This window comes from Hesperophylax consimilis, chromosome 6 (assembly GCF_061612785.1).
Source record: "Hesperophylax consimilis isolate HC1 chromosome 6, BYU_Hcon_1.0, whole genome shotgun sequence".
Taxonomy (NCBI): Eukaryota; Metazoa; Arthropoda; class Insecta; order Trichoptera; family Limnephilidae; genus Hesperophylax; species Hesperophylax consimilis.
In genome coordinates this window covers 15,677,496-15,705,412 of record NC_142841.1, presented here as the reverse complement: position 1 = coordinate 15,705,412, position 27,917 = coordinate 15,677,496, and the positions used below count along the sequence as shown (strand labels likewise).

Sequence of the window (27,917 nt, the reverse complement as noted above, 5' to 3'; positions counted from 1 at the left end):
AATTTCCTTTTTTAAATTGCCAAATATGGCGACTTTTACGCGTTTATAAGTCTTTCATTGATGGGAGGGAGGAATGAAACGAAATTTGTTTATAGGCTAATTTACTGGTTTTTTTATAAATCAAATTTTTCTTTGTTTATTGACAAGAGAGAGAGGGACGAAAAAAAGCGACACGGAAAACACATAAAGGGAAAAATGATAATAAAAAGAAGATAACACCCTATAAACCTGCAGGAGTACAAAGGACAAAGCGAGGTTCTCACGTCCTCAGCACGCTAAAAGAAGGATTACAAATTTTAGTGCCACTAAAGGGAGTGTGAAGAAAGTAATTCATTTTATATTGTTTTTTGCTGGCTTCGTATTGCGACGAAACAAAAGTTTTATGAATGTTGCCCTACGCACAACCAGATTGCCCGGCCATTGTTCCCTTGTCCCCTTGTTTCCTTGTTACCCTGTTCCCCTGTTACCGTGTTCCCCTCTTCCCCAGTTGGACGCGACAGGAACATACGCCGCGATATTATTTCTCATATGCTATTGTTTCAACGCGATGCTTAACGCCGTAAATTACCGAAGTAGTAGAGAAAAGTCGCGCCAACGTTACGTATACATAAATAGATTTCCAACTGAATGTTAATTCACATAACCACCGGATAAACCAACCCAAATGTGATTTTTCACCCGAAAAAGCGACAGTAATAATCATTTATAATAACAGTCTACAATGGAGTTTGCATCGAACTAGCAGAGAAAGAATCAAAGTAGACTGAATGCTTTAACATTGACATCCCTGAGACGTATGTTAAACCATGTATGACCGTGTTGAAAATATGGAGATATGGATGAGCACGTATTATATGATACCGAAGTTAATGGTAAATGGAGTAGGAGACGCTCGAGAAAGATACGACGCGATTAAGTGAATCAAATGATTGAGTCAAGCCAGAGTATTATGAGACGATGCATTTATGAAAGTGAAGGAAGGAGTGCGTGCCAAGACAAAGTTATATATGTGGTAGTTTGCAATGCATCGCTATTGCAAATATTTTTGTCGGGCGCCTCCGACTTCTTCCACCATTCACTACTGTATACCACAATATTACTGTTAAAAGACTACACTACATCGGCTTTAATTCCTCTCCGTATATCAACACGGTGCAGAGATATTCCAAACATACACATTCAAAACATTTCATTCAAATCGGTTGTGCGGTTTCGGAGATTAGCGTGTACGAACACAGTGACACATGATTTTGATATAATATTAAGATATTGAAAATCTTTTGAATATATTTGTTACATATCACAATTATTACAATTGAATAGGGTGTTTTTTCAAATATGCTGAATCTTTGAGTGTTATTTTGTTCCGTAAATGTGTAGTGGGTAGCTGTATAAAAGTATTCATTATACTCTTCTGCCTTGCCGATTCTCGACATGACCCGACACGAGTATTTGATTGACTAACAATTTTACAAACAATTTCACTTTTTAACCTGAAATGATCAAATTCTTTTTTGAAATTTGAAAAATTTAAAAAAAAATGATTTTAAAATTTTTGAAAAAAACTTTAAAATCATATTTTTTCAATCACCTCGTTTTTCGTTTACTCCCATTTTAGAACCACCTCCCTAAGTTAGTGCGTTCTTCCTCCGGACACCTCGAATAATATTATTATTGAATGTTTACATTAAAATAAATATCTAACGTTTCTTTTTAAATAAATCAATAACTTTGTAAATAACGCTTTTATAGCAAACTTTTCTACTACAAATTAAGAGTGACGCCTCATTGACTGATCGTCTTCTGTAATATGTAATAATAATAATAATAATAATAATTGGATAATTTGTAGAGCGCCGTTTTTGTGAAAAATCACCTCAAGGGCGCTGTACAATTTATTTCCTAGGATCTACATTTGTTATTTAGAAATGATACCAAAACATACTTACCTGGCAAGTCACTTCCAACAAACACACTTATATTAAAAAGTTTATGCTTATAAAAGATAGAACTGCACGCAGAGGACACTATATCAAAAAACACTGGTCGTCGCATGATCTTAAGTCTGCTATAGTTTTTATTTTAATTTAAATGTATTTTAACTGTCTTAAAAGCCTTAAAAATTGTTAGTTGTTATCATTTTTATTTATTTATTTTTAATTATTATTTTTATTTATTTTATTTTATTTTTAGTATTTTTTACATTTTGTTAATTTAAATTTAAATTGCCGTCAACTGTGAAAGTGGAGGTTTCTGAAATTATGGATTCGACTGTCTGAAAAGGTGCGTTTTAAGTTTAGACCTAAATTCTGTCGAGTCTGCGATCATTCTCAAATCATGTCTCAGTCCATTCCAGGCTTTAGGTCCTGACACGGCAAAAGCACGCTCACCGAACTTAGTATCTGGTGTGCGCTTTGGTTCCTTCAACCTTCCGATAGCTGATGACGTTGCTGACCTAAGGGTTGACTGTCGGGAGTTGGAATCTTCTGGAATACACAATTCTGATAAATAAGCCGGAGCCATTCCGTTAAGTGACTTAAATACCATCCAGCATACTATCAATACCATCCAGAATATGCCATGTAATATGCCATGGCGCAATTTAACTATGGCCAGAGCGCACGAGGAGCGATTGCAGACACTTTACGTTATCCATCGTTATTATGAACCAGCCCTCAAAGCATACTTCATTATAACTTTAGGATAAGTCATTAATACTTTAAGCAATCATATGAGCAAGTCATGAAGTGGCAAAGTAAAACTTTTTTCTTTCAATAACCACATCAATACCGTGATATTAAAATTGTTACGTAGGTATGACTATCTTTTTTACTTTATTTCATGAAAAGTAAATGTGGCAGCGGCACCCATACCAACCTCCCAAATTGTGCAATTGCTGAATGTATTGTAATTGTTTTTAATATTTTATTATGCTTAATGAGGAACTCCAATAGAAAATATTATGGCTTAAAAATATATTATTTCTTAATGATACACGAATGTTTATAAGACAAGGTTTTATGCATAGCATAAAGGATAACAAATAATTATAAGCAATAATTAGTCGCCTGAAATTTAGAACCGATGAAAGTTTTGTAACGTAGGTTTTTAAATACTGGTAAATTGTTTATCGTGTGACGAGATGTTAACATTTTACTTTGTACGTAGTAGTTGACACCGATACAAAATACAGCGCCGCACAGTGTTTCGTTTCATACAAGCTAGACGGAAAAAACTCTTTTATAACTATAAAGTGTTTGGAACCCTCTTGTGGGGAGTATTTAATCTGAATGTATTGAAAATTTGGGTTAAAAGTGATTAATTTAATTTTTTTCTTAAAAATTAAAAAAAAAATCGGAAAAAAATCTTTTAAATAATTAATAACAGAATTAATACCGTATTTGAGGTTTTTAAAGAAAACAAATTTAAAAAGTTAAAAATATGTCTATTTTGAGAATAATAAATATGTAAAAGCACCGTCAAAAAATATAATACAAATCACGAAACAATTGCGGAAGTATAAATAAATGATAAAAAAAAAAGCTAAAAAACAATCAAAACAATCATTATTACTAATCTAGGAAAACAATTTTAGTCATATTTAGCAACAGAACTTAATAAAAACAAGCATTAGTTGCAGAAAGTACAGTCAGAAAATAAAATAATAATATCAAAAGTTATGCAAGAACAGTAACGAAACAAAAAATTATTACTTATCTAATAAAGTGCTATTTGAATCTTTTGCGGCGAGAGAAATTAACTGCACATAAACTTCTTTAATTTATTTAAGACAGAGTACAGAACTAATAGATTTGTGAGAAAGTGCTTAAACATAATGCTTATTGAAACTAGATGCCATCTGAGTTATGTTCAGAAACGTAACGAAACAAAAAATTATTACTTATCTAATAAAGTGCTATTTGATTCTTTTGCGGCGAGAGAAATTAACTGCACATAAACTTCTTTAATTTATTTAAGACAGAGTACAGAACTAATAGATTTGTGAGAAAGTGCTTAAACATAATGCTTATTGAAACTAGATGCCATCTGAGTTATGTTCAGAGGAATCATCAGAATAATGTTCAGAGGAGTCATCAGAATAATGTTCAGAGGAGTCACCAGATCGCAAACATTGTGTTCTTGACTCGGAATTGGGTGGAACAAGTAAATTTAACACTTCAGAGGGAAGTGAGCTCGATTTTTTTCTTTGAACCTCTCTAAAACTATTTATTTTTGGATCTGATGTAATTAATAGCATGGTTAACATATCTCTGTTTGTTGATGTTCGGTCGATTTTTCTGGTGTGCAATTACCTAAATCTTCTACAGTCTTTATTTCGCGCCTCTTCTGACAGCTGCCCAATAGGTACAATGCACGAACTAATCACATCAAATGAATGGTATAATAGTTTATGAACAGTTGGTGGCATGGTATACCAATCATATAGGTTAAGATATAACTCCTTAGTGTCATGCACATACTGTTCAAAATGTTCGATGTTAATGCTATACCCAGAAGCTATTATACTCAAAATTATGCAAAACCTCTTGACGAGCCCCGCATCTACACCCGTTATCTCAGCACTCTTTTTGTGCTCTCGAAAAAAACAGTGTTTGTGTTGCCAAACCCAGGTTTTGGCTTATCTACAATTAATCCCATCTCACTTTTAAACCGTTCCTGTAATTCTTTTTTTCTAGTACTTAAAATTAGTTTATTTGCATCCCCTCTGACTTGCCAGAGTTGCATTCGGTAAGCGATATACAAAAAACATTAAAAAGTTTTTATCCAGGCATGCAATGTAGATAAGTCGAAGGAATAAAATTCTTGTCGTGGAACTCTATTGATAACCGTAGTATTCATTTCACTGGGTTTGGCACCACAAATATAACACGACATAGTCGACTTGTTTCCAGTCATTGCATTGCAAATTTTGCCATCTACCATAGTTAATAACATTTTAAATTTTACATTCAAATCTACATCTTCAATGTTAATTCTAAAATTTATCAAATCCGAGAAGCAGCGATCCACTTTTTGCTTATATTCAAAGATATTAACTGTACTTGGCTTTTCAATTTTTTTTCACTGCTAGCACTTAGATTTTGACGTTCAAATTTACTTAAAATATGATTATATATTCCCTGAAACCTTTCTTTCTTGGGTAAACTTCTCCACGTCTCGAACAATTCCTGCCTGGAAATCTGGTATGTGGTGCCTGTGAAATGACAAATTATGATTGGTGAGCATTAATGAGCAAAAATATCGAAACTGATTTGAATAGAAAATTTATTGTTTAATCTACAAAAAAAAAAATCACGGAACCTTATTGATACTTTATCCGAAAAAAATTCTCGAGAAGTTAGAAATTGAATATTTTTAAAGCACAAAAAAATACACAAGTTAAACATTATTTTTTTTTAAACTGTAATGTTTTATATTAAAATTTTACAATTATAACATACTACATACCTTCCAAAGTAGTTTCCATTTTTTTTATAACCAAAACACATTATTTTAAGCACATAAACAACCTTACAGCTCGCGCGTCAAGATGCGAATAAAAGCAACTGATAATTCATTAATTAATTTACCTAACTTTGGGGCTCTGGAATGAGTCAACCCGTGCATTAATTACCCCAATTACAAAAGCATTTGTCACACTAACTACCTGTTAATACCCCCATGACGCCATTTTTCAAGAATTCCAAAGTGACTTTTTTCCGTCTAGCTGTATGAAACGAAACACAGTGCGCCGGTCGAAAAAGGGTAGGCTATTTGAGACTGGTGACTGGTGACGTCATCAAAACAATTAAAAAATACATTGAACTTTAGGTTTTAAGGTAAATTGATTAAAAATGGACTGTACAAATGTTTTGTTTGTGATATTTTCTTCTTTTGGAGTTAACTTAAGAGAATTAATCGTATCAATCAAAAATTAATCGGCGGTAAGACAACAGCATAATCGCATATATATTTTAGATGGCTCGGATACTTTTTTGTTTGATTTTAATAGATTCGTGCTTTATTCAGGGACTTACAGGATATTTTTTATACGAGCGTTTCTCCCAAAAAAGGTTGTAAGACGATTTACTATTTTATAAAAAAAACATGTTTTTATAAATTTTTATTAAGATTAATAAATAAAAACTTAAAAATTGTATAAAATGTTATAGAGTCACAGAGGGAACGTAGTTAACACGCAGAAATTGCTCAAAAATGCATTGATTTGTCGAAAAATAAATTGTATTTTTGCCCATTTACTGAATCGTATTTGGTATGGTATATGATTTCAAATATCCGAGACAAAATTCGAAAACACGTGCTTGTCCTCTGAAGAAGAAATACATCCACACATAATATATGTTATGTAAGACTGTCCAATTCGAAGAGTTTGCTTTTGTACGGGTCAGACGGAAATACAGGTTTCATTTCTTATTTCTCTTTATTCTATTGTATCTGTAAAAAACTTTCGTGGCCAATTTCGTCGAAAATATTAGGTCACTTCTTTAAAAATTTTCGTGACACCATTTTGACTGAAATTCAAGTCTTCTTTCTACTAAGCATAGATATGTGTGCTGTTTTCTTCAAACGAAATTCACTACTCGCGCATAATGTTTCGGGCCTTACTCGTAAACGTGTTTTTAATAATAAACAATTGATAAACAACAACTGATTAATGCATGTTACCTAATTTGTGTAAAATTTAAGTCATATTTTTAGTGTAAGGAGGTTAGTATTTACGTCGTAGAGGAAATTAAGTAAACATTATTTTTTTAATTATATCAGGCAAGGACAGCAAAAAAGCAAGAATAACTTTTCAACGCCATCCACCTAGCAGCGATTTAGTGTTAAAACCACGTTCGCTTGCCATAAAGCTAGAACATATTCTATAGCTGTGGACTGCATAGCAGAATAGACCAACTATAGTTGGTTTACTGTACTGAATTGAATAAAGTTGCAAGTTGCCCCGGGGCAATAAATATTTCTTATGGCTTGTTACAGGAGAACACAGCTCGACTGGGGCTAACAAGTATGCTTTCTTTACATAACAGTTACTCCGTTTCGTATCATTTCATGTTGCCATTATACGCTTAAGCTGATAACGGTTTACAATTTACAATGTAATCTGAAACTTACTTAGCAACGCCTTAACACTAGAGGAAGATCTTTTTATATTTTTTTAAGTGCGTACGTATTACGTGGCTGCTTTATGACAGGATAAATAAAATCTCGTGTTTCGTACGTTAAGCAGGAAAATTGCGAACGTATCATGTTTGCACATAAAAAATAATTAGTTTCTTTAGAAAACTATAATTTCTGGTAACAATGATATGGGTTTTCGAAGTAATTAACATTTTATATTGTAGTAGAAACTCTGCCGGTCTGGCGCTTTGATTTTCTCAAAAGATGTTGTTCAGAATTTTCAGCTCGATTTTTTTCTATCGTTAGCTTTTGAGTTTTCGAACGTCCATTTTGTTTTTCAAAAATCCTTACATTCGCACTGCATTTATTATTCTAAATTTCAGTACATTCTACTCATTGACCACTTTAACACCTTTCATTCAAACCGTCTCACATTCCCTCAATTAATTATTTTATTAATTTTTTCGCACTACCTATGTAATTATTTCGTGATACCTTACACAAGAACAACCCTAGAATAACGGGCGAAAAAATCAAAAATATATTGCATAAGTATTTTATTTTGCATAAAAAAAATTAAAATGCTGTTTGAGCCGAGTAGTTATCCAACCAAAAGTTATGCACCCATAAAACGTGTTTTTTTTCTATATTTTTCCCAACCAAAACGATTTGATAAAACATGCACGACGGTCTATAACATTCAATGTTTTCATCGAAAAATCTTGATGAAGTGACATTTAAAATCTTGTCATTTTTTGCGGTCTAGCTACCAAATAAACTGAATACTCCGCAAAAACCCATTTGGCAACTGCATCGAGTAAGCAAAACGTTTCGGCACTTTTGTCAACATGGAACACGGAGGTAAACCCAACTTTTCTTTTAAAACAGCAATGTTTTATTGATTCAAAATTGGTTTCGTGACGATACTATCGCATAAAGCTGTTCAAATACAATGTTGGATCCTTCCAACATTTGCATATTTTGCTGTCGCATGATAATGTTTTTGTTAAAATGTTTGACACAACAAGAAATTAGTTGGACGAAATAATTATTTACGGAAAATGAAATATTAAAGAAATATTAAGTATTTAACCGTCCGCACGCCGGGCAGGGTCTCACAGATCTATGGCATTTTAAAACAGCTGGAACTATTTAAAATATTGCGCACGAATGTCATGCGTTTGAATCGTGCTATCGTTATATTACGTGAAGAGAAGTAAGTTCTTTCCACGCTGCCCCAGGAAGTATACGTCGTCAAAATCTACGTAGGTCTCACATACCCTACCAGGTAAACGAAGTTTTGTGAGTAGATACCATTTTTATAATTGATTTTCTTTAGGGAGCTTTTATTGTTTTCTTATGTTTTATTTTTTTTACATTTGCACTATTCACGATGTCTTCGAGAGTAATTGCAGAGTATATTGAAGTACTATTAATTAAAGAAAATCATGATAACTTAGAAATTTTAAAGTCTAATTCACGTACACCCCGATACCTACCGATTTTTTAAATTTGTCATGATAGTTATCCCTGATATAAAGCGCGGATGCTCAATATGTGCTAATATAAAATATCGCAAGATAAAGAAGTATGTCACTTTTACAGTACTCATATTTAGCACTCTATTTTCTCCTGCCAAAATTGTGCCATTTTCTTAGCCAAAAAATTTAATGAAGCCTTATCCCATTTTTTTACCCCAAGATAAATATTTAAAAAAATGATTCTTGAACAACGCACACTGCCAAATTTTGTTTTCAGATTTACGCGACTACAAAAAAACTAAACATTTTCATTAATTATTGGATATTTTTGCCTCGTGTTGAATAAATGAGTTCTATATCATGATTTTTTTATTTATTAGAACAGAAACATAAAAAAGAAAAGGAAAAGAAAAAAAAACTATGAACATTTTTCTGCAAATATATATTTTTAAATCGATTAAGTATCGCCGGGTCTCACAGACCCTACTAGGCAAAACTTATGATATAATTCCACTAGGCAAGCGGAGGGTTAATACGATAAATCAAGTTACAAAAAAGTTGTGATATGATGATATTTATTTAAAGAAGATAAAATACTTTGGGTAGGCCACTTTTAAATTAAAATAATTGAAATTTTTCAAAACCAATAGTTTCTTTCATTAGTTTTCAAACATGTCGATTATATTAAATAGTGGTGTGCAACAAAGAGTTCTATTTTCATTTAATTAAAATGACGCCACAAAGTGAATTCGCAATGATTAAAGAACTGATATTAACGGTTTTCATTTTGTTCTTTTTGAAAGATTTAGAATCAACATACCATTAACATAAAGGTCAGAAAGACAATAATTATTCACCTTGCCCATATTTTATTATATCTCTTCCATTGCATGCAAAATAAGAGGAATTACTAGTAGTTTCCAAGAATGCAATGCAATCAATAACAAAAAAGGGAGCCTGCATAAGTGCTTTGCACAAGAATAAAGATAGCCTGTAATGATGAATTGGACCCATTTCTGCAAAATGGTTTATTTGGCATGTTAGTACTCACAAAATGAACAGATTGGATGGAGCGAGTCATTGGTATGGGATATATTAGGTAACCCTCCAGCACGGAAGATTGATGCCGCCGGTGTAGTTTTCAACGGTTCCATGATAAAACAGAACAGTGACAAAATAGAACCTAACACAACCGAACTTAACCTAACCTATTATTTTTATCGAGTTCTATTTAATCTGGTTATCGTTTTCAACTCAATTTGTAAAAGAAAAAATTCAAATCCTTACTGAAATCTCACGTGCTGAGAATTTATTTTACTGAGTTTTTCTTTTTTTATGGCAGTGCGGTTTCTATTTCAGTCTGTATTCCGTGTTATGATTATGAATAACATTTTCAGATGAATATAAGTAAGAACAATAGAAAAAGTATAAGTAAGAACAATTGGTTCAACAAGTTTCTGTTTCAATAGCTATGACGATGGTCTTTTATAATTCAGTTCTTGAGGTCATTCACTGCAAGTTCCTTTACCATGGAAGGACTGGTATTAAAATTGTTAACTAAAAAAACTTTTTTACAATTAAACTTATCAAATAAGGTAATTTATTTGAATTTTTATCTAAAAGTTATTTTATAACATAATCGTTATTTATTTCAATTACCCAAGCTTTGAAAAAACGAAAGAAAGCATTGTAAACTAAGACAGCATTTTTCAAATATATCAATTAGACTCGCGATAAACCTTATATAGGTCTTTTATTTTGGAAAATAGCTCAACCACGCAGAACTCAAACATTGTTTTAATTCTCTCTCCCTCAATAAAACCTCATCCAAATACTGTTTAAAGATAATCCCGTATCAAACAAATACGAACTATTCATTATATTTTTTTTATGTGAATACCACACAAGAGTCCCAACTGATCCTAACCGTTTGGAGCCAGTGAGACAATGGCATCCCCAATCGGGGTATGTTTGTGAGGCTGAGTGCAGTGGGTAGTCTATTGATTGAGGTTACCTAAATGATTGTTATCATCATGGTTATCTGAATGGTAATTTTTGGAACTGATCTGACCAGTTCTCTCAGTGCATATCAATGACCGATGGATTTAGGACAATCGTTGGATATTCTCAATAGTGAATGTACTCGAACATAAAACATTTGTACACACAAGGGTACCAATGTAAAAATGTAGGTACAACACTCGTGCACCGTGATACGAGTATGTGCTCGACAAACAAGAGACAAGTAATTGTTGGGCGGGGAGTGTCACGTCATGGATTGGGCACTTATCCCATATTGGCTGTTTATTGGGTAAAGAGATCAATTATTGGAAACTAGTTTTAACGTTTTATTTTATTCCCGTCGTAATTGTATTTTGGAATAATGGTAGGTACAGTTTATTTGTTGAGTACACTTAATTTCGAATTTAAGCCTTTGGCATATTAAATGGCGCAGCCTTATATGTTACAATATAATATTTTTTTAAATATATTTTTTTTAAAACTACATAATGTTACAAAATTAAACTGAGTTTGTGTGTTATTATATTATCGTTTTTTGTATTCGGTTTAAATTTTCCGTGCGTGTTTTTTTGTGAAATTCAAATCTTTTAAATTGTTCTTTATACATCTGAATCTTTCTGGTAATTAATGAAAATTTTTTTTTTAAAAAGATAATTGAATTTATTATTATATTATAAAGTATCTACTATTCAACCAACCAATCAAAATTCACGAATGTTTTTGCTTTATTTATTTTGTTATATGCGTAACTATCATCAAGAGGTTTTTTATGGGTTTCCAAAAATCCGTTTTTCAAAATTTCGGAAATCTGTCACACGTCTTTGTAAATATGCTTACACTGGCCAGCAATGTGTAAAAAAATAAATAAAATTTAATTAATTTAATTTTTGACAACGGTATATTTTCGATAGATGTATAGATTTTATCACTAAAATGCAAGTTTGTCTCAAAGGAGTAGTATACATGTGTACATTTAAAAAAATATCCTTCGATACAAATTGCATTTATTTGGAAACCCGTTATTACGAAGAAGTGTATTTTGATGAAAACAGTGCACTTACTATTTGTTTAATTTTAATGACTACTGCTAGACTTTGTTTCCATTAATATAATGAATATTCCTCTGTGAGCTGTAAAAAGCTAAAGCTGTTGTTAAAGTTTTTATATTTTTCGCCCTAGAGACGTTATATTATCGGAAAAAAGTAACTGAACTAGTCGGAATTTTTTTTGATGTTTTAAAACACGCGTATACAGCAAAGTGTACATTCACTTTAAATTGTAATTAGTGGTTACTTATGTTTTTAAGAGTAGGTATGTACTATTGATTATAGAACTGTGTATGAAAAACTGCGGTATCAATAATAATACATTTTTATTAGCAGAAAGGAACTAGTGGCCATGCCACGCTACTGTATTTTTTTTATTGACGTTGGGCATGTGAAAGTTTGATGAAAATCGCATGCAAAGTAATTATGTTGACATAACTATCGAATGGCGCGCTTGTTCAGATACTCGTTCACTCAATTATTTAAATGGATCACTATTGAGTTGATGCATAGGTTCGTCGCTTTTTCAATATCTACATATGACTTTTTTATTATTTCTAAAATTAAAAAACAAATCAATACACTCTGCTGTACTGTTGGACAATAACCACTGGCAACATTTAAAACTTCTAAGATTGAAGAAATCAAATGGTATTTTAGGCGGCGCCCTCATGGGTTGGTATAAATCTATAAAATCATACACTGGACTGCGATGCAATTTTTTACCTTATTTTAGCGAACTTTGTGTTCTTCGTAAGGTCTTACAGCACTCGGTTTATATCAATTTCTAAGCGACCCACGGGGGAGCTTCAAAGTGAGTCAAAGTATGTTAAAGTGAAATAAATTGACTCAAAGTGAGTAAAAGTGAGTTTTTAGCCAAAAATGATAACAAATTCTCGACATTATAAAGTAGAAAATGATGGTATATAAGTCATTAAATTAAGCATATAAAAATGTGAATCTAAAATCAAAAACCGTTCAAACTTGTGGAACAACCAATATTTCATCTTCTGGTGCCTTATCCTACTGGAGGTTAGCTATCATCAGGGCAAAATTCACCCTGCAGGCTGCAGTACAACATAACTCGAAGTGCGGTTTTGTGAGCTACGCTTCTTATCATTCCGATATAATTATAATGTGACAGAATAGAAATATAAAAAAAGTTAGGCTAAAAGCTGTGTTATTTTTGACGAAAAAGTTTTATTGTTCTAGGAATCAAAAATAGAATTTTTGAACATTCTACCTTTATTATATTGAGTTTGGTATTTATCAATATTGTACCAACTTCTTAGAAGCCGACAAGCTACTTTAAAAAGCTTAACATGTGGAAAATTCTTCGGAATAATACAAAATATTTACGATTTTGTGTTATAAAAACGTAAACGTTTTTTATTGGCATTTCAGATTTTATCAAAAATACAATACAATACAGGGTGGGTGTATATTGTATAATACTGCAAATACCTAGGGGTGATAAAATAAGAGATAATGACATGTCAGTTTTACTGCCTTTCCTTATCCGATGGGAAACGATTTTTGCATACACCTTCCTTATCGTTCTTTATACGCTCATCCTCGCCATAAAACACCATCTATAGGCAAGACTATAAAATTAGCTCATTAATGAATTTTTTACCCCTAACTGAAGGTTAAGGGTTTTCGATAGGAACAAAGAGGGTGCGGGCGCAAGGACAAAGTGGTATTTACAAGGGATGTAAAGAAGGTTGACTTTTAGGGCCGCGAAGGAAGCCGGTTCAATTCACGTTGAAGTGGAAAAATAAGCGGACTTGGATATTTTACTATGCGAAAAAATTTTGGTTTTATGGTCGGGACTTAGTGATAGCCGTATGTTAAGTTTAAGCCTTACGAATAACTTTGTCTTAAGAGGTGATAAAAATGTTTTTGTTCAGTCTGCGGCGGTTTCTTACACAAACTATTGAAAGGGTAATGAAATGACGTCTTTTCAAATTTTATCAATTGTTTTTTCAAATTGAACAAATAAAGAGTGATGCTCATTATTTTCCTAGTTAGTAAATTAAATGCTATGATAATGCTGCTATATTTGTTGTGAAGATAATTTCTAAATTTGTTATTATATTTCCAACTACTCAAGATTACGCAATGTGCAGGGCAGGTTGGAAATGAATTTATTGTTGTTTTCATAATATAAGATTCTTTATTTAGAACCAAGTTCATTTCCTACCTACCGCACCCATCTCTGTCTCAACTTTTCTTCTTTGAAGAAACTGATTTATTTATTTTTTATTTGTATTTTTTACAATACACATACAATGTGTAAATGTTACATTGTTATAAAGGATCATACAAATGTCTATTCTCACTGGTGACCGGATAAATCATCAAAATGATAATTCATCACATCTTTAAAAAGTTAAATAAAGTCATGGAAAGTGATGAAACAGAAACTTTATTAATTGGGTTAAGTAGGTTAGGTTAGGTTAGGTTAAAAAAATTTTTTTTTCATCGTTTTTAATGAATTTATATCACTTTTTAAAAGTGTGTTGAAAGTCACTGTATTTATCTTTCATGGAACCAAAATATTGAAAGTAAATAATAAAAACTAAAATATTGTAAGTTTTTAACAAAAAATACATAAGAAAAACTCAAGATTGTCAATAGCAGAAAAATAATATTTAAAAAAATATAATAACATATATGCACTCTTATGATATTCGTGCATATTTTCGATAACATTAGATTTAAAGGAAGGTAGTTAAAATAAGTTATTCCTAGATAGATGTGGATGTTTTGAATGTGCGTTTTGTTCATTTTTGGGATTTTAATGGTATTCCGATATATTGATGATTTATTAAACTGTACGTCATTTAACTAGCTTGCCCCCATAGAAATTGTTCAAAAATTCATAATAAAAATAATACTAAAAAAACCTTCAGACTTCCCCACTGAACGCGTATTCGAACAATTCAAAGTTACTACATTTAAACAATTATTTATGAAAAATTCAATTATTCAAATAATAAAACATAAATACTCATTCATAGCTGAAAATCGAACCAGACTTAAATATATATTTGCATGCCCAGCATCATTATACCCACCAAGGAAAACATTTCTTTAATAAATTACCAGAAGAAATTAGAAGCATTAATGATAAAAAACAAATATTGAACTATATAAAAAAATATTTTAGGGAAATTGTTAACAAAGAAACTGATTCCCCTAGTTTCACCTGAAAATCTCACAAATTATCCTAATATACTCTATTTATCCTCCACAGTATATATTTTTTCTTCCTTCCAAATACAATAATTTGTATGGATTTTAATTTTGTATTTTTTTTTTACCTAAGAACCTAGTTATATTATTTTTTCGCAAATGTACACTCCTCTTCCATCCACAGGCAAATGCTTTTAATGTAAGTGTAGTATAAATTAAAACAGTATGACTTGTAAACATTGTATATTTATTGTAAAAAACACAAATAATAAACAAATACAAATACAAAAAAAAAATATATATATTTCATTAACATGTAAACTGAAGCTAGATTTAAAAACATTTTTTAGGTAATCTGCTCATTAAATTCATTAATAGTGCCACTCGGCACTGTTAATAAATTTTATTAATAGTGCCGAGTGCTGTTCTGAAATATTTGGTATTAATATATTTTTTTAAATTACATGAGAACTATATGACAATGAGTGCATGAAGAATCCTACCATGTTTAATGAAAGACTGAGGTAACATATATAATATGTTTTACTAAAACACTAAAATAATGTAAATACGACGGCCTTCGTGGCCGAGGGGTAAGGCTAAGGACTCACGGAGCGATTTTTACCCGCGCCCGCTGCGGTGGCGGAATGGAGTTTTATTTTCAAAACTCACGAGACCGCTCTTTTTTGCGGAGACGCAGACGCCGCGGTTGCGGTTATCGCCCGCAATCTTGGCGGTTGATTATCGCAAGACGGGCGGTTGCAAGACTTGAGTTCCACTAACTCGCCAGCCAACCGATCGCAGAGCGCGCGGGAGCAACCCGCCGCGGCTGCGGGACCGCGCCCGCGCCCGCCGGTACAAGATAACCGCGGGTGCAGCGGGCCCCGCAAACAATCGCACACGCCGCGGGAGTAAAACGCGTCGTGAAATGTGTTTTAATTTTTTACATACATATCTGCATTCTACAAAGGCTGCGGGTCCGCAACCGCGGCGGGCGCGGGTAAAAATCGCTCCGTGAGTCCTTAGCCTTAGGGTCTCGGCTAGCAAGCTTTAGGTCGCGGGTTCGAATACCCGGCGTGCGCAAGTAAATTTTATTTGATTAATTTTTTTGTTTAAAAATTTATTCATTTAAAATAATATATAGTATACGTGCGACACGTTTCAGAGTGAAATATACTTTCAGTATCACCCTGGTGTAATTCAGAATTGAATCATTGCTTGAAATGGCTTTAGCCAAGTTTGGTGACCAGATCTTAATAGCCAGGTATGCTCAAACATACCCCGATTGGTGATCATAGTCTCACTGGCTCCAGACGGTTGGGAGCAGTTGGTACCTACTCTTGTACGGTATTCACAAAAAAATAATAATATTTTACTGACGGCGCAAAAGTGACACGTTATAACAAGTCTCAAAGCACTCATTATTGTAATGTATAAACATATGTGTGATGTCTCATTTTGCAGGTCAATAAAATAATATCATTGTTTCGTCGTACTTCGATATTATGAAACACATTTAGAAAAAATAACTTATTTTATTTAAATTTTTCCGTGTTCCATCTTTGTTGAACTGGACAAAAATAATAATGACATGGTGCTGGCACTGTTGGTGGACGCGGTGGACTTTCTCCCTGCAGCAGCTGGTCCAGTTTCTTCACCAACGAGGATTCTTGCTGCAGAGTCTCCATTTTCTATCTTCGTCGAACGTCACAGCGGTGCTGCCAAGATCTGTTATCTATGTGAGGATATAGTGTCAGCGTTTTTTCAGCAGCAGACACATACCTGAACGGATGACGAACCTCGTGCTGGCACTCTTGGTGGACTCTCTCGCTGCAGCAGCTGGTCCAGTTTCTTCACCACTTAGGATTCTAGCTGCAGAATCTCCATCTTCTATCTTCTGTCCCGTTCCCTTCTACCGTTCCCGTTCTTCATTTTACTTCACTTTATTTCTGTAATATTTTATATAATACCTGCATCAACTGTAAAGCGCCCCTGAGGTGATAGCTCACAAAAGCGGCGCTATACAAATTGTCCAATATTATAATTATTACTGTGATTGCTATACTTCTATATTAATTTATTATTTTTTTTAACACTTCATTTTGTTAACTGCCTGCTTAATAATATAATATTTCGAAAAGATGATCAATGATTTAAAATTTTAACATGTGGCCCGGGCTTTAGGGTGATAATAATTCAAATGCTCCGTACCAAAATCAAAGTACGCAAATCTTGGAGAAACGAGAAAGTCGGAAAAACTACTACACACTGCTCCTCAGTTGGTACAAGTTTCAGGTAACAGTCTTGCAAAGAATTAATTTTACCTCTTGTCGGTTGTTCAAGTAACATTCCTGACATACTAAATGTGAGCAATAACACTAATAATAGGGAAACTTAATCTGTAACGGCGACCACTTTATATCAACACTTTCAGTAACCACAATAATTCGCTTCATGAATGAGCTACACCTGTACTACGTGTAATAAATTGTTTGTCATTTGGTGTTATGTAATCATACACCATCATTTCGGAAGACTGTACGTATTTATATGTATAATGAAACAAATATAAAATGAATGTAGCTAGAAAATATATAAGAGGTACTATCTTAGGCTGGAAATGGTACCACGCATACAGTCGGTCAACCGACGACGTAGCACTGACGAGCTTTTTAAATATTTATTTATTTGTACACCTAAAAATTCTTTTAAATAAAGGTGATAAATTAAATCATGAGCATGCAGTGGACATTGAAGAATATCTTTATTTAATAATAAATATTAATAATTTAAATAAAACATGATAATGTCAGTTAATAATAATATATTGAGATGTTACTTTTGTGTTTTTTTCTCATTTTAAATAAAATTGTTTTTACCATTTGTAAATTACTGAAAAAATATTTAATAGGTTTAAAAATAAAAATAAATGCATTTTCAACGGTGTTTTTTATTTCAATATTGTGACAGCCCTAGACGCGACGCGTGTAACTCTCCGAGCTAGACGCAGGTGTTCCTTTGCGATATAACATAGTGTTGAAGACGATGGGAAAATTCCCAATATTTATGGAAAATATTAAAATCATTCTTATCATTTTTCAGAGAATATTAGTAATAATAAATCAATACGCCTCTAATATTAATTTTAGTATTGCGAGGAAGCGGATTTATAGAAAATTATTGTTAACTTTTTGACATATATATTAGATTGTTATGTTATAATCCAAATATTTGAATCGTCTGTTCTAAAACTGATCATAATATAATATCTTTAATTTATTTATCAATAAAATAGGCAATGCGAGGGAAATTTCTCTACTTTTTATGGGGAAAATCGAAATCCAGCTTTCTACGATACTGGACAAGATTGAATATGCCATTTTTAATACGTGTTGAAATGTTGGTTGTAAATTCGAATTTAACTATGGAATACATTAAGGTCAAATCATTTTCAAGTCAAATTTATTGGTGGAATTGTCTTTAAAATTTGACGAGGGCGACACAAATGATATAAATTTGAACTATTTCAACAAATCTTATCTTATCTCTAAGGACGGGTTGTTTCGGAGAATTTGGACAATTCATCAAATTTAAACGTTCATTTTCAAGTTTTGTGAAAGATTTTTTCAAGTTCTGTTTTTATTTCAGTTTTGTCAAGCAACTAGCCTACAATGATATAATAACAGAACTTGAATAAGACTTTCACAGAACCCGAAAATACTAGTTACTTGACAGAACTGACAGAATAACAGAACATGAAAAGAACTTTCACAGAACTTGTAGATTAACTTTGAAATTTGAAGACTTCTTCAAATTCTCTGTAACAACCCGTCTTTTCTCTCATGAGCAGATGTTTTTTGTTGGTTTTAAAACTTTAAGAAGAAGCTTGCTAGATGAAAAATAGTATATAATTCAACAGTTACTGAAGACCTGGTTAACGTTCAACCGGGTAAGTTAATAAAGTAGTAAATCATCGAATGCCTTAATGCATTCGTCCCGAGTCATACTCGTACGACTGGTCGTATTTAGGTATTAATGTATGTCGTGTTACGAGCTGTTTCGTGCTGCGCGCATTATTACATTTTATATTCCTTAAGCAGTAGTACTATACTTGACCCGTTTATACGCCGCCGCATTTCTCCGGGAATACAACCGCTAACACAATTTGTGCCGCGTTTATGGATGTCGGATTATAGTCTAACAGTTCGAGCTGAGACGTATTCTTTGAACTGCTTTCTGATACGATTGTAGGTTGTTAGCTAAAACATAAAACAAGTTTACATTTTGCTTGTTTAAATCATATATATCGAATTTTGTTGAGGCAGGCAGATTGATAAGGATATCTGCAAGTGCATGGAAAAAATATCAGGACATCAGAACAAATTTCTTTTAAGAGCTCCTGTTTGAGAATATTCTGTATATATAAGTCTACATATCGATACACATCGCGTTTAAAATCAACATACACAGGATTTTTAATGAAAGAACACGGATTTTACCTCGGGGAAACGGAGATTCGATAGTCATTTATAATATCACGACTAGTGGTCATAAAATATAAGCAAAACGCCAATTTTCTTATAATTAACCACATCTGAGAGTACTATGTTGAAGGAATTTTTGAGGACAGGAATGGGTGAACCTCGGTCTGGAAGAGACCCATGTTGAACATGGGTTCTCGCGATCTCTCAAATCGGCGTGTATATAATTATATATTAATTTAAAAAAAAGGAAGATCAAGAAAGGGACGCTTAGATGGTTTGGGCATGTAGAGCAAATGAGCGAAGAAAAGTGTGTAAGGAGAATATACGATGCAAATGTGAATGGTAGCAGAAGTCGGGGACGCCCGAGGAAGACATGGCACGACCAAGTGAATCAGATACTTGAGTCGGGCCATGTCAAGAGTCAGAACAATAGAAGAGTATGTATGAGACGATGTATGAATGTGAATGAGGCAAGGAGTATGTGCCAAGACCGAGTTGTTTGGCGGTCCGTCTTCTCTACCTACCTGCGTGATGGTTAGTTAGTTAAAAAAAGTTTAAAGCTGTTAATTTAATTAAAACCTCCCTAATTGAGAATGACTCATGTTTAGGGAGTGAGTGTCGTTTGTTGAGTTAAGTGTTTAACATTAATTCATTTTGGGAATAATGTTTACTCTTTCATTTCATGAAAAATAACCATCCCCAAGGATGGCATAGACCAAAAGATTAACATTTGGTAGTCAAACCAGCGTATTTGCTAGCAATTTTTTTTAAATATTTATTTACGTAGTCGTTTTTACTATTTGTTGCTGCACCTAGTTAAAACAAACACAGTAAATAAGCAATAAGCTTCTTTTAAAGCCACTACCAGGACGTTTTTCACTTACCTACACATCGATTTTCATACACTTTCCTGCTTAGACTAAGTGTTACGGACATATAATGGTTATTCTAAAAAAATCTTAGTCGACGTTCACGAACCTCAGGAAAACACCCCAAAAATCAATCAGCACAAAGCCTTCACCAATATTAATATAATAATTAACTTATATTAAAAGCTTTTAAGCATTTTACTAGCATAATACTGCTTTCTATATTTGGGTAAATCACTCTCTCACTACACAACAAACCGCTGGAAACCCTGCGTGGGTAGGCAGCTACTTTCCCTAAAATAATTCACCAAATCCTCGTAATTGAACTCTGCATATTACAGCACATAACGCCGAGAGATTGAACACACCAGACAAAATATTGTAGCTACCTGCTTCGACCTTCCAGTTTAAGCGAAACCAATTAAAATTTAACTCAATTCAAACTGCGGGTAAAATTTTAAAAGCTATGTTCAAAACTTTAAAATAATTTATTTTTTATTGCTGAAAACGCCTTTTTATTGTTTATTGTTTATTGTTTATTTGCAAAAACAGTATGAACCAGAACATTGCAATATCGATAATTAACATTTACAAAAAAAGTGAATAACAAATAGGTACATTTATAAGTGGGACAAAGAAAAAAGTTTCAAATTTAGATTTACAATTTTAAGTATTGAATAATAATATTTCACGTTTAAATACGTTGTAGGACATGTGGAAAATATCCACATTTCCTGCGAGGCAGTTAATTAACAAGTTAATTAACTGCCTCGAAGTTAATTCCAAGTATTTGCCAGATATTATATATGTATATCTTTTTTAACTAACCCGTTAATAAACCATTTGTCGTAATTAAATTTTAGTGACACCCCTCGATGCTTTGTCTAAAACTTATGGTAAACCAGTTTTACTACCCGGCTTTTTTTTTTTTTTTTTTACTTTATTTATTTTCATTTCTTTACATATATTAAACATAATAATAGACAGTAAATAATAACATAATATATATATTACCAAAATTGTATACACAAGAAATGAAAACCCACTAAGGCACTGCCTGAGTGTGGGTAATATAAAACCATTACTATATTTATTTCAAGTACCTAAGTATAATATATATAAGTAGAAAAAGTTTTTTTTTTGTTTATAGTTATTATAAAAGTAAAGAGAAAACATTATGTACAATAGTTTATAAAGTTTCAGCAAGTGAGTTGTAGAAAGGATCAATAAATGTATATAAAAAGCGTTTCAATATCTGCGTCATTCAGCCATAATTTTACCTCCTTAACATATTCTATTGTTTTATTTATCATTTGAGTTTGTAGTGGTAGAAGGTGAAATGTACGAGGACCAATGAAACTGATATGTGTCTGCATTAATTTAGTATTTGTTTGGGGGGTGTAAAATATATTATTTGTTCTTTTGCTCATTCTGTTTTCATTTATTTTGAAATTATTTTTGTTTTTAAATAAATATTTCATCGTTTGTAATATAAGTAATTTACGAATGCTAAATAATTTAGATTCTTTGTATATAGATTCTTTAATAGGTCGGTCGAGAATGTTTTATTTTTGTTATATATGACTTTAATTATGTGTTTTTGAATTATTTGTAGGGGCTTAATAAATGTATCAGGTGCACCACCCCATCCTATTATGCCATAAGTGATTGCAGATTGCACCAGGGAGGAGTAGATCATTTTCAATTTTTCAGCGTTTAAAATTTCCTTCAAGGATTCCTTTTCTTGGTATATTTTTTCTGATCGAAGAACTTTTAAAATAGGTGAAGCAGAAAAACGGAGTATTGTGTCTTTATTATTACTTTGCAAGAAGAAAGAAAGTCCTCCAATTCTCACAGATGAATTTTTGTTGTAACCTGTAATTTTTTTATTAACCTATGTATTCCAGACTGCACCTTTTGCTCACCGTTTGAGTATTTTTTGTTGATCTGGTAGATCTACATAGATGAGTTGAGCTACATAGGTCTTACCCACAACATCCATATATCCCAGCTGACTTTTCATTGGGTCAGTGTTGATCTGGCACATGTACCAGCCCCTGTCTGCGGGCCGCACCTCCTTGATGTGCAGGAACCACGTGCGGTGATCGCTGTGGCTGACACCGATCCTCCTGTTCTTCGTGATCACGTGACTGTGGATGGTCAGGATTGTCTGCGTGTCCACACGAAGCCATGCCACCTGAAAAAAATAAAAAAAAACGAATTCTTAACTTCAATTATCAAGAACAAAGTAAGTAGCTAAATTATGAACAAAAACAAGTACAATAATAATAATCCTTCCATAGCCATAACTTTCGTTCTCGCAAAGGTATTCGAAAAGGTGGTTAATGCCAAGTTTCTCAAATACCTCGAGAATAACAATACTAATCGATTGGCAATATGGCAATATGAATTCTAACGAAACAAATCATGTGGCAAACTACTCGGATGTGTGACACATATTTGTGAGAGGTACTAGGAGCATTTTAAAGAAACTCAAATCGTTGGTTAGATAACTCCAAAGCCTTTATAGGTTCTGGAACCGGGCGATTGTCGTGAAGTTACCACCGTATTGGATCCATCCTCAAATAATATTTAATTATTCAAGATAATAAAGGTGAGTTTCAAAGCAAAATTTGAAACACGAAAATCAGAAAAAGGTCACATCTAGGATTTGAACCATGGAACTTCGCCTTGACAGGGCGCTGCTATGTTTTAAAACATCCATGTGGGTAAATTTTTGGGCATCTGCCTGTTTTATGTGCAAAAAAAAATGACTCAAAAAGGTAAGAATCTTCTAGGTATCTACTCATATAAATTTTAATCAGTCATGTCGTCAAAAGTTTTGATACATGGTATTTTTCATATTTTAGTTTCTGATTCATTAATATTCGATCATAAAATTAGTAATTTCCCAAATACAACATCAGCACACCTTAAATACCTCTCTACGCCGATGACGGGTGTATTAATATCCCAGATCTCCAAAAATGCTGCTTTATATTAAGCACTCGTACAGAGTACAGACCCGACAGTTGGTTGCGAATTGCGACTACATCCACATAAGAGGAAACGTATGACAGGTCTTAGAACCTGTCAGTCTTATCAACGCGGAGCAGTCCTACATTTCTCCCCTTTTCCCGATTCTTTCATTGCCTCTTATTCTGCTTTCACTCCCTTTCTTATGTTTCTTCCCCTCCCTTTTCTTCTGTTTCATTCATTCCCCTCCCTTTGCCCTTTCACCAAACCTCAAGTGTCACATTTAATGTTGACACATAACCTAAATATTTAAGTTGAATGTGGCCGAGAGATTTCTGGAAAACCGTACCACTGACTTCTGAAAGATTTTACTTATTTTCTTTTTCAGTACGATTTATGTGATTTATTCTTTCAGTCACGGTAACCAAATATTTATTACAAATTTCTGTGTAAAAGAGAAAATATCTATCTATTTGTAAATGCGATATTTACCGTTTAGCTACCCAATTCCAAATGAATAATGTTTTAAATGAGAATATAATTAATTTGGTGAATAAATATCTCTCTTTAATGCTTTAGTTAGGATCTCAAAAACCCCATTCAATATATAACTAAATGGTATATTTTTTCTGTTTCATGCAAAATGCAAGGTATTTTTTTCCACAATTGAATATTTTAAAGTAATCCCTATTTCATTAGATTACTATTTTTTGCGTTGTGCTTCACAATTTAACCGCACAAATAATCAAACCATCATCCAGATGGAGCAATATTCTCGTTAAAATCGGATGTTACTGAAATTTTTCGTGAAAAATTTTCAATAAATTTTCACGTAGAAACATACCTAAATAATGTATGAGCACCATTGACTAAATACAACCATCAATGGAAGGCACAGAAGGTATTTAATACTTTGTATTTGTTTATATTGATGTTTTATGTTTTCCAGTCCAATCACGCATAGCATAATTAATTATGAGAACATCATGATTTTAATCATGGTTACTTATCAGCTATCATCGATTTTTGGAATTACCTGTATTAAAACCAAAACCCTCTGATGAAAAGTATTAAAGTGTCATAATGCTTCTTCAATAACGCCTTTTACAACCCATGTAAGAAAGTTTCAAACGATGACATTCAAAATATATCCTTTTAATTGAACAAAGTGGTAAAATGCTAAAATTTGAATCTAAACGTTGCTTGAAATGGCTTTAGCCGTATTGGTGACCAGATCTGAAAGCCAGATGCTTCCCCACCTTTAACTCACAGCATAACCCAGTTGGAGATGCCAAAGCCTCACTGGCTCCAGATGGGTCGGGAGCAGTTTAGAGTCTTGTTGACAAGGTATCGTAGAATGAGCGACTCCGGACATTTTTTCATAATTTTTCTTTAGTTTCTGGAAAACCAGCAAAGAGAAAAATCTTAAAATATTTATATAATATATTTGAACCTTAAACCTGTTCTAAACAAAATAAACGTATTTTTTAAAAGATAAAAAAAACTAAATGAAATGAAAGTGAACAAACGGGAACAAACAGATTTATTCCACAATTTATTTATAAACCAATGTTGAAATGGTGTCGACAACGGCGGGAATTGGTGTGATTTTGTTTTTTTTTGTTCTATTTAAAAATCGATGTTATATTGACAGGTCATTGGCTTGGTGTGTTCAATTCTGGCTAAGTCATCCATCACAACACAAGCGACATTTTCCGCTTACTGTGAAGGTAGTAGGAGATTTAATAATATTGTCAGGTTATTCGTAACCCGGGAATGTTTGTATTTCTTTTTTTTTAAATAAAAAAATGTACTTTTATGTACAGAATAATTTTCTGTTGCACCGCTATGGTTAATTTCTCATTTAGAACCGCCGTCACGGCCTTTTCTAAATTTTCTGGTTTCATCAACAACGTTGATGAAGGCCTTCCTCCAATCTTCTTTATACACTCTCGTGGCATACTAAATACTTTTGAAGTGAAACTTCTTTACGCGCGTTATGCATTTTCGAGGACCGGAGTAAAACCGACTCATGACCGTCACGAAAAACCGGGATCATTTCTCTATAGGAGCCTATTTAATATTATATACCTAGTTTAGGTCACTTTTGTATCTTTATATAATATCATATACAAACTCCGTTATAAAAATAAGCGCGGGACAAGTCAATTGAGGAGTAAACGTTGTATACGCGGTTCTCGAGATACCTCTCCTCGCGGTCTAGAGGCAGAGCGTTCGACACTCGTTATGCAGGACCCGGGTTCGAATCCCATATTTTTATAACTTTTAATTTTTTTTATCACATACTTCTTATCAATATTAGCTTCTTATGTCAATATTAGGAATCTAGTTAAATGTTCATTTGTTAACAACACGCCTATAAATAAATTTATGCTTTTTAAAACAATAATGTACAGCATTCTGAATAATAATAATATGAAATGAAAAGAGAGATAGAAGAATACTAAAAGTTTCCGTCGTGCGTAGGCTTGCCACACACTGTATTTTTTTAAATTTAGTAAATAATAAAATCATTAGTAAATTATAAATATTACGCTTAATTGCAAATATGCTAACTTTATTTCAAAGTGTTTTTCAATGCACAATGCACATGTCCGGAGTCACTCACCCTATCCGAAGTCGCCTCATTCTACGGTATTTACATAAAAAAACGAATGCCAGAAAAAAAGTGATCATGATTTTATTAATATAACTATTCCATTAAAAGCCAATCCAAATCTAAGCCAAATTACGATTTAAAATTTTCGCATTAGATTTTGACAATTTTTGGTTCTGGCTTAGGATTAGAAAATGCTCATTAATGTAGCATTAAATTTCTTATCAATACCTAGCGTTTCTTGTAGACATCTTTGGCTTAGGCGTCAGATATCATTTGACATGCGTCAATCGAGCCGCGCGTCTCAACTCCGTAGGTGGTTTCCAAGAAATATTCTTGTGCGTTGCTATTCTTATTGAATAGCCATAATAATATAATATTAAGTAGTAATTATTGAAGTACTCATATTTGGCCCTTAAAACATCCTCGATTGAATGAGAATACGATTTACAAGTTCGTCAGCAAACAGTCAAAAACTAAACATACGACATTAATAGTTTGAATGAGTTATTCCATTACACATTGGAGATTGCCCACCACTTTTCCACGGCATTCTAAGGAAAGAGAAGCAGTTTCCTCCTTCATCGTACACGTCAAAAGGAAACTACTTTTTATAAAAAATAGATCCTTAATAACTAGGCGCATAGTGATAGTAGGCAGTATGCGCGTGCTTACATGCTGTTAGTTAACTGGATTACATCTCATCTCCGCCAATTGGTTTTTATGCTAAAATTGCTGCTAAAAATCCATTTCACAGTTTTAATCATAGATAGTAGAAACAGCGAATATGGGCCATGAATAAGTATGTTTGCCAAGTTTGAAACAGCGTGCTAAAATGTGTCGCCAACATCATTCACTCATACTACAACTAAACGAAATAGCGCACAGCGGCGCCTCGCCTTTGTTTCTACCTACATACCCAACGCATAACATTTATAGGCTCCGGCGCGACGATAGTCTGTGCAGTTTTGTCATAGCCCGGCGACAGTCGGCAGAGTCGACACGCTTCCATGTCATATTCGCACAACTTCCCCAAAGATGACAAACGCCATGGGGGAAAATATTTTCCGGAGGGCCTCTTATATAGGGTTAATGTAAAAAAACATATATCCGCTGTTTCCAATCTATGGTTTTTCCTTTTATGTAGGTATGCCTCAGGGAACTCATTTTTTCTCAAATAAGCCTGTTTTTACCCCTCATCTCCTCTCTGTATGTCTCACTGCTATATTAAATAATAATGTGTCTTACATCAGCCTCAGTATCGGAAATCTATTCTTTCTCCTTTGATTACTTTTTAGCAGCTGCTGTCGCAAAAAGTCCTCACACAATCTTAGGAATCAAAATGGACCACATTTATATTGAGTTATAAACTCATTCTTTATATTGAATTCTTACTTTTTTGTATTGAATTTTAAACTCATCATTTATATTGTAAGCGCATCAATGAAAATAAAATAAACAGTTAGTTGCCTTATCGATCTCAATAGTCCCCGACAATCCTCACAAGGGGCTTCAAGTGAGGTGAATTATATGTTTTTTCTCCTTTTAACTATTTTTCTCACGGTTAGAATTGTACACCGTAAGTACTTTCTATAAAAGACTAGCAGAGCACTTTTCTCGATATAAGGTATAATAAAACTATGAACTTTTCAGAGAAATGTTCGATGCAGCGTTGAAACTGCACTACAGAAGCATTCGCAACAATGCGCTTGGCTTTAATGTTATAAGCTTCGAAATCTGTTATTATTTAGGCTATGAAGTAGGGATACCATTGGTCTTTATCGAATATTTATTCCTAGTTAAAACTATTCAAACTATTTTAAAATAATGGTCAGTTCTACGAGGTTGTAAAATATATAAATTTTATAAAAAAGACGTTTATCTTTTCTTTAAATCAATTCAAATTGTTTTATTTTTTATCATATAACTGTTTTAACACACCCCAAATGTAATTTAAATAATTTATTCTCCCCGTGAGATTAAATAATGGCTTTTTGGGTAGGTCAATATCATTAAAGCGTAGACCGGTCAGTGGTTGAGTGGGCATAGCGCTTGGGTCTCACCCGAGCGTCGCGTGTTCG

General features: G+C 33.0%; 1 protein-coding gene across 1 annotated transcript in view; it reads right to left on the bottom strand.

Moving 5' to 3' along the window:
• The window catches only part of LOC149422994 (neurotrimin-like), a 95,477-nt gene that overhangs the window by 8,518 nt on the left and 59,042 nt on the right, over positions 1 to 27,917 (bottom strand). The window contains exon 3 of the mRNA XM_089633035.1: positions 22,233 to 22,440. Coding sequence (XP_089489161.1) covers positions 22,233 to 22,440 — 208 coding nt within the window. The remainder of the gene's footprint in view (positions 1 to 22,232; positions 22,441 to 27,917) is intronic.